Here is a 20947-nt window from a genome sequence, read left to right on the forward strand (position 1 = left end):
CATTGAGTAGACTACCCTAGTGCCATATACAAAGCTATCTGAATAATAATTTCATGTAGGCCTATGGTCTACAGCCCAACATTTTGCTTGTCTTCATTACCACAGTAACTTAGGCCTAAACACATGATATTTATTTTACTTGTAAAAAATATGACGCTCAAAAAACAAAGATATTTTGTTCTTAATGTATCCGATGGCATACAGATTTGACAGATTTCGTTATTCATCCTGCCTTTTGGACTTTTATTATGATGGTAATGGCGTGGAGTAAGATCTTAGGAAGTGGAAGGTGACTCGACCGTAGACTAGGACCGTGGAGGAGGAAGAAGAGAGATACGGCGAAGTGGCTGCTTGCCTGTCACCGGCTGTTAGCTTGGCGCTGCTGCTGACTGAAAAATACTGATATCGGGCCGTTGGCAGGGATCTACAATGGCTTTGGGAAAATTGTGATAGTGCCAATATTCTGTTTGAGGTATTGTCTCCAAATGTCTTTGCAGTAGTTTTGCATATTATGCTACTCTGATATTCATTGCGTTGGTTGCAAGTGGTCTTCGGCATTGCAGTTTAATTGGTTGTAGCTGCTACGTTACTGACGTTAGCTCGTAAGGTTTGGCTAGAGAGCTAACTAGCTGAATAGTGATAGCATGACAGCAGTTGCTAGTCTTAGGTTCAAATTGCTCTATGTAGACTAGTTCCTTCTCAGGATAATGTTGTTTGATTTCACAATTCGGCAGTCATTGCCGCAGTACATTATCATATATTGAGGAGGCAAAATAGACGTTCTCAACCAGCTCTATTTGGGAATTGTGCCAATGAGCTGACATTTGGACAGCATCACCTAGGTAGCCAAAAATACTGCTAGCTTAGCTTAGCAATACAATAATTCAAAGAGACAGACAGCGCTAAAGCTTTGCACACAGCTTTGCACAATGTTCGATCAATTGATATTAAAAAAAGGTTTTGCATTTTATTTCAAGTGTTGGGAGTATATTTCTCAAATTGGTGTTACCGGTAACTCATCTAATGCAACCAGTAGACGGTTCATTGGCACCAAGTGAACGTGGGTTAATCATGGTTTCAAATGGGCAATGGTCTATCTGTTGTCGGCCTTCAGCCTTTACTTTGCAGTCCTATTTAGGTTTATTTAGCATAGAGACATTGTTAATTAGATTGCGACTGGGTAACTGGGTAAACAACGTTTTTAAACGATTGAGTGACAGAAAGTATGACCTGAAGAAAGCTCAAGCTGTCATACTTTAGCTACATGATGATTTGTCAAATGTTGATTCTTTGTTATTCTATTCTATTTTAGGTATATTTAAATGAATGCATGAAACTATAGGAATTGTTCAGCTCAATATATGAATCTTCAGCAAAAAGGCTGAAGATTCTAATTATAAATAGCTAATTTATTTTGCTGTGATCAAAGTACAAATGAGGAAATAATGTACAATTACACGCTGTCTTTACAAAGTCTTTGTAAATGGCCTTATACATGTCTTTGTAAATGTAATGGGTATCTTATTGGGTGTTTGTCTCTTTCCTCAGCTAACCTGAATAGCCATGCAGAAGATGGGAGGACCCTGGAGGTTGACATGGGTGTGTCTGGTCGTGTGGCTGACCATGGTTGTCCTGCTGCTGGAAACGTCGGCCACAGCTGAGTTCGACCCTTATAAAGTCCTGGGTGTAAGCAGGAAGGCCAGCCAGCCAGAGATTAAGAAAGCATACAAGCAGATGGCGAAAGAATGGTGAGCTTCTATCAAACATGAACTGTCTGTGGTGGTTTTATTTCCACACACTTGTGCTTTGCTGCCTTTCGATATAGCTGGTATGTGGCCACTGAGACTAATATGGCTGCCTTGGTTTTCCTTTGTTTGTTTTAAAGGCACCCTGACAAGAACAAAGACCCTGGGGCAGAAGATATGTTCATCAAGATATCAAAATCCTATGAGGTATGTTGGTATTGATATAATAATCTAAAGTGTTACCCTGCTGATTTATTAGGCTATATTGGAGATTATCATAGCTAAGATGAGGTGCATTCAAAATAGGCAAATGCAAACAGTTTGCTGTTTGCCTTGAGTTCCCCGCGAACACTGGCAAAGTTTTTGAGGAGGTAGTTCTCCAGTGGAACTGGAAGTGAGCTGCCGTTACAACGGAATGTTTACACCAAATCATTTAATCATATAGCTGTTCAGAGAAAACATATTCGCCACAAATGTTCACCACTGATGCCAAATTTGAACGCACTTATGGTGAAATTGGCGATTGCCGTAGCTAAGATGGTAATTATCTTCACCTTCCCCCCAGATCCTGTCCAACGAGGAGAGACGGTCGAACTTTGACCGTTTTGGGCAGATGGACGAGAACCAGCAGCATCACAGCCAGCCCGCTCATGGTTTCCACGGTTTCCACAACAGCTTCTACTTCGACGACTCCTTCTTCCACTTCTCACGCTCTGGCCGCGACTTCGCCGACAGCAAGTACATGCTTCACTTCGCGCAGTACAACAACGAGGTGGTGCCAGACAGCTTCAAAAGGCCCTACCTGATCAAGATCACGTCCGAGTGGTGCTTCACCTGCATTCACATCGAGCCCGTCTGGAAGGAGACGGTACAGGAACTGGAGGCTCTAGGTAAGGCTGGGCGATTGCATAGAGCATTTGAATGGAGTTTGAGTGGAATCGTGTATGAGACTGAATGCATCAAGCTTCTGAGTGGAATTTGAGTAGTACTGCATACTGAATGCATAGAGCCTCTGAATCAAAGTCCTTTTAGGCAAGTCCCTCTACTCGGCAGCCATATTGCAACGCTTTTGGGGCACTTATCGGGCATCTATTTCGGAAGAAATGCGCTTGCGTAAGGCTTCACGACACCAATCTCGCTCCAGCGGCGAGATCACAGCACATGATTGGCACGATGTCTTCACAACACACCACATGATTGGCTCAATGTATTCACAACACAACACATGCTTGGCTCAATGTATTCACATGTCGACGTTTTGCCGCGGAAGGGGTTGGATTTGTGTAGACAACTACCATAATGGCGTTACAAACTAACCCCATGCATTTCTATGGAAGATTTTTTGAGGATTTTTTGCTGTGTCTCCTCGTTAGAAAGTCTCTGCTCTGAATGGAGTTTGAGTGGGATTGTGTGTGTGTGTGTGTGTGTGTGTGTTGAAGTTTCATAGACGTTGTATGCATGATTAGAGGTTTATAGCATTGTATACATACAGAGCTTGAAGTGATGAAGTTCCATACAAAGAAATCAAGCTTCTTCTTAAGACTGTATGCGAACACGTCCGGCTCATGTAGAGGCTTTGCTTGGGGTTGCTTTTATAGCCCTTTGTCAGTCTTTGGGAGAAGTCCTGTCACAGAAGTGTCACAAGGTAAGCACACCTCAGCGTTGAGCCAGTTTTCTTGGCATACAGTGCTCCCAACTCTGCTAAATGCAGTGCAGTGCATGATCGATGGCTATTGGCTACGGCTTGGCTACGTTACCAAGTTCTCTGTGGGAATGGCAAATACAGGCAAGACAGGCTGGCTGTGCTGCCACGACATGCCAACAGGCAGGCCAGGCAGAGTGGTCAGCTGACCCCCAGGGAAAGAGAAGTGGATGGCTATTAGAGTTGCATGTTTCTGTTCTTGTTTCCCTCATCACCTCTACTGTTTGTCTCTACTGTTTCTAAGATCTGTATCCTTGTATATCTGGTCTGTAGTATCTGGTGTATAATCTTAATAACTGATACATAATCTGGTAACACATATGATCTGTATACCTTGTACAAATTTAGATGTTGAAAATGTCAGTGGATATTTCCCCAATGACCTAGTGCTGGGCAGGCAAGGGCAGGTTTGGGATGGCGGTCGTCTTGCCTTCTTTTCTGGAATTGGATCAGACAGCAGGGGAGCACTTCTATGCTGTGTAATTAGAGGTCTCATTATACCAACCCGGCTGCAGTTAATGACACTGCTGAGCAACAGTGACTCTAACACCGATCTGAGACTCCCTGATTTTAGGGCCTCCACAACACAAACCGTTCACATATTTGTTGGGCTTTTGCCTTTATAACGACAGGACAGTGAAGAGACTGACAGGAAGCGAGTGGGAGAGAGAGAGATGGGGTGGGATCGGTAAATGACCCGGGTCAGACTCGAACCCGGATCAGGTGGCACAGTAGTTAATGCTGCCGAGTGTGTGTGTCTGTGTGTGTGTGTGTGTGTGTTTGTCTGTCTGTGTGTGTTTGTGTGCGTGTGTGCATTCACAGGTGTGGGGATAGGTGTGGTTGACATTGGTTACGAGCGTCGCCTGGCCAACCAGCTGGGTGCCCACCGCACACCCTCCATCCTCGGCCTGATCAACGGGAGGGTGACCGTCTTCCACTATGCCGTCGTCCGCGAGCACCTGCGCCAGTTCGTGGAGAACCTGCTGCCGCAGAGACAAGTGGAGAAGGCATGGACCACCATACAGCTCTCTCTCTCTCTCTCTCTCTCTCTCTCTCTCTCTCTCACTCTCTCACTCTCTCTCTCTCACTCTCTCACTCTCTCTCACTCACACACGCACACACAAACACACATTTCACAAGGTAGATAAATGAAAGCATTTGCGTCTGTTCGTGGAGAACCTGCTACCTCAGAGGCAAGTGGAGCTATACAGCTCACTCTCACAGACACACACACACACACAGACACACACACACACACATACACACACACACACACACACACACATTTCACAAGGTAGATATATGAAAAGACCTGTGCCAGTTCGTGGAGAACCTGCTGCTGCAGAGACAAGTGGAGAAGGCGCAGTATACTATATACTGTATACAACTCACTCTCTCTCTCTCTCTCACACACACACACACACACACACACACACACACACACACACTTCACAACAGGTAGATCTATAAAAGAAAATCCACCAGTGGATAAGACTGTCATTTATCTCTTATACAACATATTATACACGCAAGTATTTCACAACAGATGCAGACAAATCTCTCCCATTTGGTGTGTTGGATCTGTTTATTATCTGAGATAATTTAGAAATGCCTATGTAAGATGTTGAAGAACTTCCAGTGTGATGTTTTGACAAACCAGGATGACTTACAGGCCCAGGCAGTTAAGAAAGGCGATGTTAGAAGTCATGAATCCATATGTACTGATTTTATTTACTCATTTATTAGGCTATTGATTGAATTGATAGTGTTGTTTATTATTACTATTCTCCTTATTATAGTTTGACCAACATTCTAATCTGTTCCCTGTTCAATTTTAAATATTCTGTTGTTTTGTATTTTTGTGTCGCTTTGGACAAAGGCGTCTGCCAAATCCATAACCATAACCATACTGCACTGGAACTTCTCAGACTTAGATTATGGCCTGTTTTAGGCCCCTGTTGTGTATATAATCAAGATGTAGAAGGGCAGGAGTGAATAAAAGTTCTTCAGTGAAAAGTTAGTGTGGGTCTTGATGCTGGGATGGCAGTGGTGCATATTGGGTAACTGCTGGATGTTTATTGTTTTGTTGTTGTTGTTGTTTACGGTGGACAGGTGACCGACAGCAGCTACCTGCAGTTCCTGGGCAGCTGGCCTGAGGAGAACAAGCCCAGCGTGCTGCTGTTTGACCAGATGTCTGAGATCCCCCTGCTCTTCAAGGTGAACACAGAAACAGACAGACAGACAGAGAGACAGACAGAGAGACAGACAGAGAGACAGACAGACAGACCACATTTCATGCATACGAAAGGATAAGGACATTCTCAGTGAAACATTTGCTTCCAGGTATTTATAATTATGCATATGCATAATTATGCAACAGGGGGTCTTAACTTCCTGCCAAAGGCCTAAGATTTAAACTGTTGTGTGGGTACATTCTGGTGTCGTGTTGCCAATACAATTTGGGATGAGAAACAGCTTGAATTTTAAGGGATTATTTCTTATACCAGCATATTTTTCATGTACCAGTTTGTGCTATTAAACCATGGGAATAATGGGTAATCTCTACCCTCCCCCTTCAAAAAAATCATGTAGGTGTTAAGAATGCATACGCATACCAGAAGTAAAGAATTAAACATTTACATTGTTTTTGTTCTCCATGTTTAGAGCATTATGGCTCTTGGTGTTTAATAGTGGGAATATGTATGTTTCTATCCTTTTTCCCGGCAGCTCACTGCATTTGCCTATAAAGACCACATGAAGTTTGGGTACGTGGACCAGGGAGTCAGCGAGACCACAGAGGTCCAGCGCCAGTTCAACATCAACACGTATGCGCCCACCATGCTGCTGTTCAAGGAGAACACGGAGAAGCCGGCCGACGTCATTCAGGTGAGGCTCAACTCAAACTCTAGGGGGCGCTACAGATGAGGCTCAACTCAAACTCTTGGGGGCGCTACAGACGAGGCTCAACTCAAACTCTTGGGGGCGCTACAGACGAGGCTCATCTCAAACTCTAGGGGGCGCTACAGACGAGGCTCATCTCAAACTCTAGGGGGCGCTACAGACGAGGCTCATCTCAAACTCTAGGGGGCGCTACAGACGAGGCTCATCTCAAACTCTAGGGGGTGCTAATGTGGATGGCGGCCAACAAGCAGTAAGCTACAGAGAGCTGTGAGGCGTGTGGGAGCGCAGAGCTGTGAGGTGTGTGGGAGCATAGAGCTGGACGTGTCGGACCATAGAGCTGGATGTGTGTGAGCGTAGATCTGGATGTTTGTGAGCGTAGATCTGGATGTTTGTGAGCGTAGATCTGGATGTTTGTGAGCGTAGATCTGGATGTGTGTGAGCGTAGATCTGGATGTTTGTGAGCGTAGAGCTGGACGTGTCGGACCATAGAGCTGGATGTGTGGGAGCATAGAGCTGGATGTGTGTGAGCGTAGATCTGGATGTTTGTGAGCGTATATCTGGATGTGTGGGAGCATAGAGCTGGATGTGTGGGAGCATAGAGCTGGATGTGTGGGAGCATAGAGCTGGATGTGTGGGAGCGTAGAGCTGTGAGATGTGTGTGAGCGTAGAGCTGGACCGTAGGATCTTGCTCATAGTATTAGATTAGAAAAATGATTTTGCCAAGAGATGAAATTCACTGGTTGCCTGTAGGGCTGCAGAATTAATTGATTTTCAGTCGAAATCGCAATTTGAACTAATGCAATTAGCTAATCACAAAGGCTGCAATCAGTTTTGTAGCTCGCCACTCTGCCCCAATGGTTACTCTTGTGGCATCTATAATCGTTTTTGCACTGAGTAATATGGCTCCTTGTGCACCTTAATGGCGGAACGCTGAATGTTTTTAGAAACTCCGAGGCGGAACGGCGGGTCGCCGTGGCCCGACCTATTTTACCACCAAGAGGGGTAGACATAGGCACCAGTGTAAATGCGTTAAGGCGGAAAGGGGGGAAGTGAGTGGGGGAAGGAGGACGTGGGCAGGGGGTGATTTAAAAACCCGAACAGCTGATCAGCTGATCAGAAGGAGCAACAACAACAACAAAGGAGAAACAAGTAACATAATGTTTAGAAAACATAGCAAGCCTGATGTAATAGCCCATTTAGGCCTACAACATTATCCTTACCAGCAGTTGTGGTTGACGACAGCTTAGAGAACGACGGAGTGCCAGCCCTTGCGGTGTAGTAAGAAATTGGGTTGTTCCTGGGGGCAATGATGGGAGGTATTGGGATGGGGTAATGAAAGGAAATTATAGAACATGTTTAAATGTTTATAGAACATGTTTGAATGAATATTTTGTTAGGACTTTCCTTTTGAAAACATGTTCTATAATTTCCTTTGTTCCTGGGGGCAATGATGGGAATAGGTGTACCATCGATGGCATCTGCACACATCAGATACCCCCGTGCAACAAATGCATCGATTGTCTTCTGAAGACGTGCGCCACACGACATGCACTAACTTCCCCCACCACCATGCATACAGTGGGGACTTTCCTTTTGAAAGCATGTTCTATAATTTCCTTTGTTGAGACGTGTGTGCAAAGTAGAGCTCGGTGTGTTTAGCTCTGCAGAAAGAGAGTGGATTAAATCTTGGAGAATCATTTAGCTGCCACACTGTCATGTTTGCGTTGAAAATTAATTTTTGAAAGTTAGACAAAGTGTTCTGACAGTGTCTGTGTCTGCTGGTGATTGTTCTCCAACAGGCCAAAGGCATGAAGAAGCAGATTATTGATGAATTTGTCTCCAACAACCGTTTCCTTGTGGCTCCCCGATTGGTCAACCAGAAGCTGTTTGATGAGTTGTGCCCTGTGAAGCAGTTCCACCGCCGTAGGAAGTAAGAGACACAAACACACACACACACACACACACATTGCTGGTCAGTCTGGCTGGTTAATGAGAAGCTCTTTGATGTACTTTGTCCAGTTATCCAACATACATTTTGTTCAGTTCTCCCACATACTCTACCACATACACATTCCATGAAAGGGTGTGCAGGGACATGATGTTAGGGTAGTCACACGTGTGTATGTTGGTAAGCACAGGTGATTTAAGATCTGTTTTTAGCACACAACAATACTTAAGTAGCCTCACCTCCACACACACCCCTCCCTAACCTGTAGTTCCTTGCTGCGTCTGCTCAGGTACTGTGTGTTGTTGATTACGGGCGATGAGGACTCGTTCTCGGCGAGCAACAGCGCCTTCCTGGCCTTCGCCTCGGCCAACACCAGAGAGGTGGTGCGCTTCGCTTACGTCTACCAGCGCCACCAGCAACCCCTGTGTGACGCGCTGCTCAAAAACAAGGACGCACAGCCGCCTCAGGTATTACACACACACACACACTCACACGCACATTCTCTTACACACACACACACACACACACACACACACACACTCACACGCACATTCTCTTACACACACACACACACACACACACTCACACGCACATTCTCTTACACACACACACACTCACATTCTCGCACATTCTCTTACACACACACACACACACACACACACATACCCACATACCCACATACCCACAGTCTCTTTCACACGAGCGAATCATCATTTAGGATCATAGGTGTGTGTGCGTGTGCGTGTGCGTGTGCGTGCGTGCGTGCGTGCGTGCGAGTGAGAGAGACAGCGAGTGAGTGCTGCATATGTAGGTGGTGGATGGGGACTCTGTAGAGACACAGTAAGACTAGTAAGGTATATAGAGATGCTGGAGTTCATGATGATGATTGTGTGTGTAGGTGGTGATTCTGGAGAGACGCAGTAACACTGGTAAGGTGGTGTATAAGGATGTCCTGGGTGGCTGGAACGGCAGTGAGGATGACCGGCGGCGTCTGAATGAGCATCTGGACATCCTGCAGAGGGACCCCACGTACCTCAGTCTGGGTGCTACGATACCAGAGCTAAACAACGAGCTAGCCTCTGTGAGTCTCTCACACACACACACACACTATTCACACTACAGTATATACCACATACCTCAGCCTGGGAGCTACACTACCAGAGCTAAACAATGAGCTAGCCTCTATGAGTCATACATACACACACACACACACACACAAACCTCAACATTGGAGTTATGATACCAAAATTAAATAGTGAACGTGTTAATAAGTTAACCCCTTAAACAGGTGCCACATACCTGAGCATAGAAGCTGCTATGTCACCAAATCGGCACCAAAGCACAATGGCTACACACATCATTTGGACATTCTTATGTACATGCATTACCTGAGACTCTTATATATAGTTCTGTAGTATGTACTGTATGTGCATTACCTGAGACTTTTATATAGTTCTGTAGTATGTACTGTATGTGCATTACCTGAGACTCTTAGTTCTGTAGTATGTATGTGCATTACCTGAGACTCTTATATATAGTTCTGTAGTATGTACTGTATGTGCATTACCTGAGACTCTTATATATAGTTCTGTAGTATCTATGTGCATTACCTGAGACTCTTATATATAGTTCTGTAGTATCTATGTGCATTACCTGAGACTCTTATATATAGTTCTGTAGTATGTACTGTATGTGCATTACCTGAGACTCTTATATATAGTTCTGTAGTATGTATGTGCATTACCTGAGACTCTTATATATAGTTCTGTAGTATGTACCTGCATTACCTGAGACTCGTATATAGTTCTGTAGTATGCAACATAGTCTAAACTCATAGATGAAACACACACAACTGTAGACCAGCTTTACATAAAGTGACCAGGCAATAAAGATTTTACATATGCATTTATTCATTTAGTGACTTACAGCAAGAGATTAACATTTAAGCTACAGTGCAGAGAAAACCTTAGCTAGGAATTACTACTGCATCTATCAGTACAGTCAATTACTAGAGGATAGAGTGGCAACATCATAAGCACTAGTCAAAGTGTGGTAGGATGGATGTGGAGGCTTAGTGCTTTATATCTAAATCAAGGTTTTGAGTTTACTGACTTGATTGTGATTGTGAATAATATTACGGTCAGGGTGTGCGCTGTAATGTGAGAGTAATTCATTTTGTCCCGTTGACCTGTTTGAACAGATGTTTCTGATTCAGTGGATGTACACGGCCTACGACTACATCTGCCAGCTGTACACAGATTTGCTCTACTCCAACTGGTGAGTGATGGAGAAGGAGACTCTATGGGGCCCTATTTCAATGCTGAGCAAAGTGCAGTGTAAAGTGTAACTAATGTTAATTTCATAACTTAGTCAAATCAATTTGATGAGGCGGCGCAATCATTGACGAGTCGGTGCAATCATTGACGAGTCAGCGCAAACATTGATGAGTCAGCTCAATGCTCCCACATGCTAGTTCATGGTGCGAAAACTTTGCTTGTTGACACACTTTGCACTTTGCCTGCCATTGAAATTATGGACCTGTGTCTCCACTGTAGCGGTGGGTTGTAAACATTTCTGTCTTGATAACTGTAATATGCAATATGTTTTTTAAAGTGTGAAGTACATGACTGTAATTGACCCCCCCCCCTTTTTTTTTTCTTCTTGTGCCCCTCCAGGAGAGAGATGATGCCCATCATGTCCCTGATCTTCTCTGCCCTCTTCATCCTGTTTGGCACCGTCATCATCCAGGCCTTCAGGTGACACTAGCACTACATACTACATACACCCACATGAACATTCATACTAGGGTTTCCACAGGGTCTTTAAGTCTAAAATTCAATCATCTCAATTTTAGGCTTCAAAACAGTGGCGAACGTTCATCTACATCATTTACCTCCTCAAACTCTTTGCTAGTGTTAACAAATGTTTGTGGAGAACTCCAGGCAAACAGGAAGCTGTTTGCAAACGTTCACGAATATGTGTTTGCAAATTTTAACACACCTCATATATTGCATAAGTGTTAAATTACATGTCTTAAATATGTACATTCATTTACTGCTGCTTACTCAGTCACCCTTCATTTTTTGAGAAATGCGTTAGCGGTATTTTTAGTTCTGTGTGTTGTAGTTTCTTTCTTAAAAATCCAGGCATTAGTATGCTGCAATAAAACTACAGCTATGGCAACTTTGAAAGTAATTCAGGTACTCTTTTCCTTACTTTTTCCTTCTTCATATAGGTCTTCAATTTAATTCATAAAGGACTTTAAAAGGCCTTAAAAGCTTAGGTCTTAACTAGGTCTTAAGGTCTTAACTTGTTGAAACCTGCGGATTAGAAACCCTGTCAGACAAACACAACATCAACAAGATATTATATTGTGTATATCTGTAGTGTAGCCCTACAGTCAAACGTTTGGCAGTTTGAATTCATATGTTATTATTATACTTCCTGTAGCCTTTGTTTCATAATTGACTTACCTGTTTGGGGTTTTACTGTACCATGTAGTCCCTTGCATGTATTATACATATCTATCTCATATGTTTTACTGGGTTAAACGTTGTGTAATTTATTATATCTATCTCATATGTTTTACTGGGTTAAACGTTGTGTACATGTTGTTTTGTGTGGTTGCTGGTGCTGAGGGTCTCATCTGCTCCTCTGTTTTCCACATGCAGTGAGTCTGGCGAGGAGAAGCCCAGCAAGCCCAAAGCAAAGGAGCCGTCCAAGACTGCAGAGGGGTCAGCTGGCCCAGAGAGTACTTCCAGGTCAGACAGGAAGTAATTAATTCTAAAAACGGAATGTTATTTTAAAGGGTTTTTACCTTATTTAACATCTAGCCAAAATTGATACAATTAATGAATGTTTATCCACCATGAATATCTGCAGTGAGACCCTGCTAATGTATTTACCAACTTCCTTTCATAAAGATCTTGACTGAATGAGGACAATACAGTGCACATCCATAATGTCCCCCACCTTCAGTAGTATATGGATTGGTTTTAAAAATGTGATGTGCCTGATGTATAGTGTGAAATTGTCTGTTAAAATGTTAACATCCTCTTGTCGTCTCGTGCAGTCGGGCGCCCAAGAAGACCTTTGTGGAGGTGACTGAGCTGACGGACATCACGTACACCAGTAACCTGGTCAAGCTAAAGCCAGGTCACATCAACGTGGTTCTAGTACTCACCGACTCCTCCAAACAGGTTCTGCTCAAGAAGTTCGCCAAGGAGGTTTACTCTTTCTCAGGGTGAGGAGTCTCTGTTGCCTTAGATGCAAACCCACAGAACAGTCTCTGAGAAACAGTTGTGGTTAACCTTAACAAATTATTTAACAAATTTGCAGCAAGGTCATGTTGTCACATGCAGATTATATCCATGACAAATCTTGCGGTAGACTTACTAAATGTTTTGCTGTTTGCAGCAAATTTGCTGCCAATTCTTTTGTCATTTGTATACCAATGTGCATATTTATTATGTGCAAAGCAGGAGTTAAACTATGAGCATGCTGAGTGTTAACTCCACTGTAGCTTTTTTATAATACAGCAAGATTACTGTCTGATTAAGTGATATAGTGGGTTTTTTTTACTGTAGCTTTAATCCTCCTATATAAATAAACTGGCCACAGCAGTGCTGAGGACATGACACCACCAGGAGTCAACTGAAGCCCCTTTCGGATACTGTACTTCCCCTCTGTCTTGTCTCATGTATTTTGTTATTTCCTGATTTTTTTATATATATATATCTTTATATCGGTTCACTCGAGTGATGAGGTTGAACGCTCATCGTGGAAGTGAATGTTATGCTCAAGGAGAAAACGGTACACGAGAGCAGACTACGTAATGAAGTGTAGCATACTGTAGGTGAAGTAGCCCTAAGTGTGTGTGTCTGGTCTTTCTTCAGGAGTCAGTCTCTTCACTACTCGTTCCTGAATGTGGATAAGCACCAGCAGTGGATGGACTCACTGCTGGAGTCCGCCCCTGACGCCGTCCTGGCCGACCGTCCAGATGAAGACGACGAGGACAGCTCTGGAACTGGGGCCAAAGCCGACTACACAGGCTACGTGTTAGCATTGAATGGCCACAAGAAGTACTTCTGCCTGTTCCGACCCGTCTTCACTGGGGAGGAGGCTGACCAGAGCCGATCCTCTGATGACGATGGAGCTGCAGCTGGAGGAGTCAGCGGTGCGTCGGCATCGATGGCGAACAGCACACGCTCGCGTTCCAGCTCCAGCCAGCGGTCCCGTTCACGCTCCCGATCGAGCTCCAGCACAAGGGGGCGCCAGAGACCCACCACGTTGCAGATCCACCACAAGCTAGACCGGCTGAACCTGTGGATGGAGAGGCTGCTGGAGGGCACACTGCCTCGCCACTACATCCCTACCTGGCCCGGCCTGGACAAGATCACCCCTGAGAAGAAGTAACACTAGCGCTAATGCTAATATTAGCACCAATGCTAATGTTAGCACTGATGCTAAATGCTAACATTGGGGTTACGGTAATGCCAATGTTAGCACTGATGCTAAAGCTAACGTTAGCTTCACACACCAGTGGAAGATTGACTGAGCTATGCCACTGTCACACAGAAACACCTCTGCTCTGGGTCAGGACCTCAGGGCCAAGTCTGTGTCTGTGTATTTTTTAAATGCTTCTTTAGTACAAGTGATGGACTGTCTATCTGTCTGTTTGACTGACTGGATAGATTGATGAAAGGAAGCCCATGCTGTAATTGCACTGATACACAGGGGTACCCACAGCTGATGTGCTGAGGTCTGTGTGAGGCATCGCGAACTGTGGGTACGTTAACGCTTTAGCGCAGTCACTGATGTCCCTCTTCCCTCTCTAGAGCACCTGGCGTGCTTCCTGTTCCTGCTGGAGGGGTCAGAGGTCACCCTTCTCCCCTTCCCCTTGGCTTCTGAAACTGCTGCTTTAACTTCAGATATAGAAATAATGTAACAGCTGAACTCTGGCCCTGCTCAACACTAGTCCCCCACTCTCCGCATCTTCGCCCTCTCCTCTTCTCCAAAACTTCATTTCAAACTACAGTATGCCATCAAGTCTCAGCTCTATCTTAAGCATGAAATGGTTTGCCAAGCTACCGACTTTATCAGTTCTTGTTTTTCATACAAACGATACGCCTTGCCTATGCATGTATGCTCTTTTGCCTTCGTCCCCCTTGATGCAGTTCGATCCACAGCTTGACCAACTGACTCCGGCACGAGTTACTGTACCCACACTCTGCTTGCGTGACTTTATGACGCGTGAATCAACACTGAGTCTTTTAGGATGTGTAGTTTCTGTCCACTTCAACACTGTTGATCAGACTGTGTTTGGCCACACAGAGATAAACCCTACTAGCTAGCAAATAAATATATAACTAAAAGAAAGATAAAGAAACATATACTGTAGCTGTTATTTATGTTGATGACATAGAACACTGTGTACTGCGCTATGTTTAACTTATGTTTGCCATGTGCTCTCTTGCGTTAAAAATAAAAATTTATACAAAATATGTTAACTCTGAGGATTGTTTATGATCTGTTGAGCTATTTAGGATGATTCTGTCTGTATTTGTAAATTGGCCATCATAAAGAATTTCAGAGAATTTACTACTACCTCAGTGGGTTTATTTCAGTATACAATCAATCTTAAATAGTCATATATACAATCAGACATATATTCTTTGGAATACACATATATCATATCATTACCTCCAAATATATACACATAGGCATAATTACATTGAAGACAGTGGCTCATGTGAATCACTCGGGGAACATACGACTTCTCCGCATGTATCACAGCAGTTTTGTCATACTGACAAAGCACCAATTGTCAAAAGTTCTTGTCCGGGATCTTTTGGATTAGTAGTTGAAGTCTAGGTATCGTATGTTAGAACTCGTTGGGAATGTTGTGTACTTTCTTCATGTTCAGGTCCTCGGGTCCAAAGGATCCTGGCAGTAGCTCATCGACAGTCATCTCCACATAGGTGCCGTCAGGTTTGGACAGGTAGACGTCCCAACTGGCCCCAAACTAAAGGTGCAAATTGCATGAATGTTTTTTTACTTATTCATTCAAAGTGCAGCATACCGAAATCAATTTTACTAAATAAAAAAAACATTGAAATTTGACACACAAAAAATATGTCTATGTAATACTGAATACACCCGACACCTTGGGGTGATTCAGTGCAGCATCGAGTATGTGAGCATAGCTAAGCTAACAGGTAATTTTACTGTCATTATGACGTGAAGTGAAGTGAACTCACCTCTCTCATGAACTGTCTGCAGCCTCCGCACGGAGAGATGAACTGATCAGACAGGTCGCTGTCAGAAGATAAGCATCACACATTTATTCATTAAAGAAATAATGCTGTTTTTTTATATCTTTATTATACCACTTGCATATTTACAACAGTTATGAAACATAACATAGTCTTTGGTTTTGGTCAAAAGTGTTTCTCATCTTCAAATCCTGTTATATATGACATTTTTATTTCATAATATTTTACAGATAACCATGGATACTAGTGGACATTGTGTGATGTCCTGAGAGAGCTAAACACACAGGCAGTCCGATCTAACAACAGCGTACCTGCTGTGAGAGAAAGATAATTACCTGGCAATTGCAATAGATTTGAAGTCCCTGTAGCCCTCCGAGACGGCTTTTGAGATGGCGTTTCTCTCTGCGCAGATGCCCAGGTTGTAGCAGGCGTTCTCCACATTACAGCCTGCAGAGGGCGACAAAACCCAGTTTTCTCAGCTGACACATTCTCTAAGACCCTCTCATCTTGCCTGCTGCATTGTGTCATGCTTTTTGAAACCCTGTTGTAGGCCTTGATTGCTATGATGCATATCCTGCTGTAGACATGCCCTTTGATTCAGCCATGGTACCAGATTTAGATTACAGTACAATACCATATTCTAATTGTTGTTATTTTTATTGTTATTTGTTACAGTTCATGGTCAGAGTATGTGTGTATGCACAAACACTGAGCATATTTGCACAGTGATATTTGGTGTAGAGGCTGTTTCGCATTGCAGCGTGTGCTCACATGATTCAAGTGAGCACATCAAAGCCGGCGAGAGATGAGTGTGATAGAGGTCTGTCCTCTCGAAGACTACCACTTACGTAAACCAAACCATAGGTGAAGCACTTCGGTGATAATATTTTGACTTTGTTACTTCGCCAAACTTAGAAATGGACTGTGAGCCAGACTTGTTATCATTAGTAAGCTATGGTCCTCATTACTTATTAACATTTTTCAAAGACACGTTATGCAAGATGTTATGTGTCAAGACTCTTCTTATGTGATCTCTGGTTTCGTGAATAATTTACACACTGCTTTTTAGTTTTGGGATCCTCAACAAGTGTCTAAAGACTCATCTGAGTTGTGGTTGCCATATTCTTTTAGTTATTATTATAATTCTATTGAATGTTATTTAGTCTATTACTAATATTGGTATTTTTACTATTTTTATGATCATTTTTACTATTTAGGCTATATGACTTTAAACTGTTAATTTTACTGTTAATGTAATGTTTATTAATGTCTTCATAAGTCACTTTGGATAAAAGTGTCTGCTAATCACCATAAACATGTAAAGACTATACGACATGATAATGTGTTTTATAGTCTTTTCTATGACCTATGAATAAAATTAATGGGTGGGTGTTAATTAACTGTTCAACTATATCCAAATATAGTATTGCCTATAGGCCACGTTTAAATTAATACCTAGCACATTGAAAAATTATGAAAAAGGGGAATTCCTACATTGTGTTACTGTGAGACTAGACACCTCATTAACACCTGTACTGATTGTATTCTGTATAATCTGTTTTCTCATCTCTGCTTTCGCCTCTCATCTCCAGTTCTCTCATCTCCAATTCTCTCATCACCGGTTCTCTCATCTCCGGTTCTCTCATCTCCGGTTTTCTCATATCCGGTTCTCTCACCTGTGAACACTTTCCCGTCGTGGGCCAGGAGGGCTGCCCCGACGCGGAACTTGCTGTAAGGGCAGTAGGCGAACTCCTTGGCCTCCAGAGACGCCCGGATCAATCCCACCACCCCCTCCTGCGTTCTTTGCCGCTCCGTGCGCGTCTGCGGTCCCGATCCGTGGCCGTTCACCATCTTCTCCTGTCGCAGCTGCAGGGTACTCATGCTTCCCTCCAGGTGTGTGTGTGTGTGTGTGTGTGTAAGGCTGACTGGTTCTGTGTGTAAGTGTTTCTAAATAAGTTAGTCTTTCTCTGTCTTTGTATTTCCGTGATTGGATTTAGGTGTTGCTCTGTGTTTGGGTGTCTGTGGCCCCTGTGTATATCTGTGTCGTCGAAGTTCCCGTGTGTTTTTGTCAATAGAGTTGCATGTCTGTGTTGTCTTAATTGTGTTTTGCCTTGTCTCTTTGTCTGCGTGTGTGTGTGCTCCTCTGATCTTCTGAGTATGTTTCTCTGTTTGTGGTCTCTCCCCCTTTACCTCATAACTTTGAATCTCTGTTTCCCCCCCTATCAGGCGTGTACACTGGGAAGTAGCCAATCCCTGATGCTAGAACATTCCTCCCCACAGTCAGAGCAAATCATGTGGCAGGGGTGTGTGTGTTTGTGTGTCTGTGTGTCTGTGAATGCTTGTTTGCTCGTGTGCTCACACCGGTGTGGTTGCATCACAGCGTGACTTTCCTGAAGATACAGTCTGTGTTTACTGTCCTATGTTCCACACCAGAGATTTCCTGTGTAAAGTTCACCTACAGGCACGAGGGGCATGTCTGATAGGGTGTCCTACAGGCACGGGGGGCATGTCTGATAGGGTGTCCTACAGGCACGTGGGGCATGTCTGATAGGGTGTCCTACAGGCACGGGGGGCATGTCTGATAGGGTGTCACTCCCGTGCGGGGTCACGTTCACCTCCACAGGTCACGCACCCATGATAGTTTTCCCGCATCGGGGGGCATGTCTGATAGGGTGTCGATCCCATGCGACACACACACACACACACACACACACACACACACACACACACACACACACACACACACACACACACACACACACACACACACACACACACACACATGACTGTTTTCCCGCATCGGGGGGCATGTCTGATAGGGTGTCGATCCCATGCGACACACACACACACACACACACACACAATAGTTTTTCCGCATCGGGGGGCATGTCTGATAGGATGTTGATCCCATGCGACACACACACACACACACACATGATAGTTTTCCCGCATCGGGGGGCATGTCTGATAGGATGTTGATCCCATGCGACACACACACACACACACACACACACACACACACACGATAGTCTTCCCGCATCGGGGGGCATGTCTGATAGGGTGTCGATCCCATGAAACACACACACACACATGATAGTTTTCCCGCACGTGAAACCCAGAGCTGATAAGCCAGCTGTGTTTATGGTGTTTATCATAGTTCTTCGGTAGATAATATTGGGAGTGAACCAAATACACAGTGCTGAGCAGTGTTGTGATCAGTGATGTGATTACTGTGCTCTAAAGAGAGATATAATTGAATAAATAATATATTATAAAAAAAAGAAGAAAGAAAGGTGACCTCTTCCCTGGGTCAAAAGTGTTTGTTACAATAAAACTACAGGGTGCTCATCAAAAAATGGGCCTCTAAATCGTCAAAGAAATATGTAAAGAATTGAGGCACTCCTCTACAGAAATAAAAAAGCCTTTATTGATCAGTGGCTACATGCTGACGCATTTCGACTAATCAGCCTTCATCAGGGCATGTGAAACAAGCACAGGTGTGCACATTTAAATTGTGTGAGCACAGGTAGAGAGAGGTGAGAGTGGCCTGCAAAAAAAGCAGGAAAAGTCTCTCTGCAAAACAGCACATACAAACAGTACTATTGACACACAAAATGAAAGACACAGTAGATATACCTTCACTTTACATAATAACTACATATTCACTATTTTTAAGCCGATTTATCTCACTTAGATTTTGAATTCGAGGATTTTTTGCAGTGAGGATTATGAAGTCTCCATCATTTGGAAAGGACAACTTGGATTTTAAAAGTAAGTGGGAGGCCATTTTGAACAAGTGCTCTTTCAACTTGATTGTACTACTGATTGAGGAAAGCAAGAGGCAAAGAGCTGAATTACACCATAAAGGAGAGACAACAGAGAAGCTCCTCATCTGTGTGTTAATTGGGACAAAACAGAACCTCCTCAGCTGTGCGTTAAATGAGACAACAGAGAACCTCCTCAGCTGTGCAGTAAATGCTCAAGAAATGGAGGAATGGGAGAGAATATTCAGTGCTGATGTTAACAAACGTGCTAAAGAGGTAGCCAAGGTTAAACACAGGACATTTCAGCGTGATGAACAGGACTACAGAGATGGTTCAGTCTACCCATGGACACAGAGGCTTCACGGCAGTTCCAAGCCGGGGCATGGATGCTCTTTCAGCCTTCCCAGCCGCGCCAGCGCCAGCACCAGTGAGGATGTGAGCTCACAGGTCCCGTCCACAGATTTGGATTTTTTAGAAAAAGTGGACACAGGCAAGCCCCTAAAAAGAGGAAAACAAGGCGGGAAGACCGAAACGCAGACAGGTCGCCAGGCTACCATTTTCTCCCACAGGCCCGTCACCGGACCCAGACCAAGAGATGGTGATCAATATATCAGGTACTGCCCTCTCTGATGATTGTCTATCAGTGATGTCAAAAGGCTTGTCTTTTGCCCCTACTAATCAGACAGATTATTTTCAAACTAAAGTGGACCTATACAAGTTTTACCGTACGTAATCTTCACTTGAAATATTGGTAGGCTGCTACAAATCTAGAAGTAGGCTCCACAGGCAGTGATGACTGAACCAAGTGCCACTGAGCAGTACAGTCAGTTCACACCAAAGTCAACATTTTCCCCTTCGAATAATAACCCTTGTCTGACTGCTTGTACAAAGAAAGTGGCTCATGAAGTTCTGAAGCTCTTTAAGGGGAGGATGAACAGTCCAACCCAATTTGACCATTGGTGAGAGGAAGGTTATTTGATGGTTGCAAAGGCATGAAGACCTGGTCATTAGAACAGCTAAGAGTGCTGCAGTGGTTGTCAGGGGCAAACCACAATAATAAGAGGCATTGAAACAAATTAGCAACTCTTTTTATTATTGATCTCTTTCTGCTAATCCATTGGATCAGGTGAAAGCTGATCTTATTGTCATCTTCGACAATGCTGTACAGTACATAACAAACAGATTCTAATAAAATAGTCAGAGTTTTTGCTGCCTAACAACCCCAGTTTGTCTACTTGTTATATGCTACCTAAGATCCACAAGAATCTCATGCAGCCCCCTGGAAGACCCATTATCAGTGGAACAGGATCCATTACAGAACCACCCTCTCTCACCATGATGTTGCCAGCTTACATCCGTGACACCACGCATGTCCATATTAGAGGAAATTAGTAGAATTAACAATATCTGGTCACGATATAATCATTATAATATGGCCTGCCAAAGCTCTTTTATTGATGTGTTTAGCCAAAAAAAAAATCACTTTAAAGGCTTTGCCAACTACAACACCACACATGTCGTTTATAGATTGGAGTGTGAATGTGAATGTTTCTATGTGGGACGAACTAGGCTTCATGATAGACTGGCAAAGCACAAGTACTCCATAAAAACCA

General features: G+C 43.7%; 2 protein-coding genes across 2 annotated transcripts; one reads left to right on the forward strand and one right to left on the reverse strand.

The window, feature by feature from the left end:
- The first annotated feature begins 324 nt into the window (after window positions 1-324).
- On the forward strand, window positions 325-14882 carry dnajc16l (DnaJ (Hsp40) homolog, subfamily C, member 16 like). The gene is made up of 15 exons (XM_076267829.1): window positions 325-472; window positions 1549-1748; window positions 1886-1952; window positions 2311-2635; window positions 4270-4454; window positions 5560-5664; window positions 6175-6333; window positions 8148-8278; window positions 8586-8763; window positions 9195-9377; window positions 10497-10573; window positions 10972-11052; window positions 11968-12057; window positions 12369-12539; window positions 13192-14882. The coding sequence occupies exons 2-15, from the start codon at window positions 1564-1566 to the stop codon at window positions 13709-13711; spliced, it is 2457 nt and encodes an 818-aa protein (XP_076123944.1). The 5' UTR covers window positions 325-472; window positions 1549-1563; the 3' UTR covers window positions 13712-14882.
- Window positions 14883-15085: 203 nt separating this feature from the next.
- Window positions 15086-17451, reverse strand: cdab (cytidine deaminase b). Its single transcript, XM_076268585.1, has 4 exons — window positions 17247-17451; window positions 15906-16017; window positions 15556-15613; window positions 15086-15320 (listed from the first exon to the last, which is right to left on the reverse strand). Exons 1-4 carry the CDS (start codon window positions 17449-17451, stop codon window positions 15180-15182), a joined length of 516 nt encoding a protein of 171 aa, XP_076124700.1. The 3' UTR covers window positions 15086-15179.
- Between the last annotated feature and the right edge of the window lie 3496 nt (window positions 17452-20947).

This window comes from Alosa pseudoharengus, unplaced genomic scaffold (assembly GCF_046254945.1).
Source record: "Alosa pseudoharengus isolate Yale_2024_CS ecotype anadromous, Long Island Sound unplaced genomic scaffold, YU_APseudo_1.1 YU_APseudo_1.1_scf_5, whole genome shotgun sequence".
Classification (NCBI taxonomy): domain Eukaryota; kingdom Metazoa; phylum Chordata; class Actinopteri; order Clupeiformes; family Clupeidae; genus Alosa; species Alosa pseudoharengus.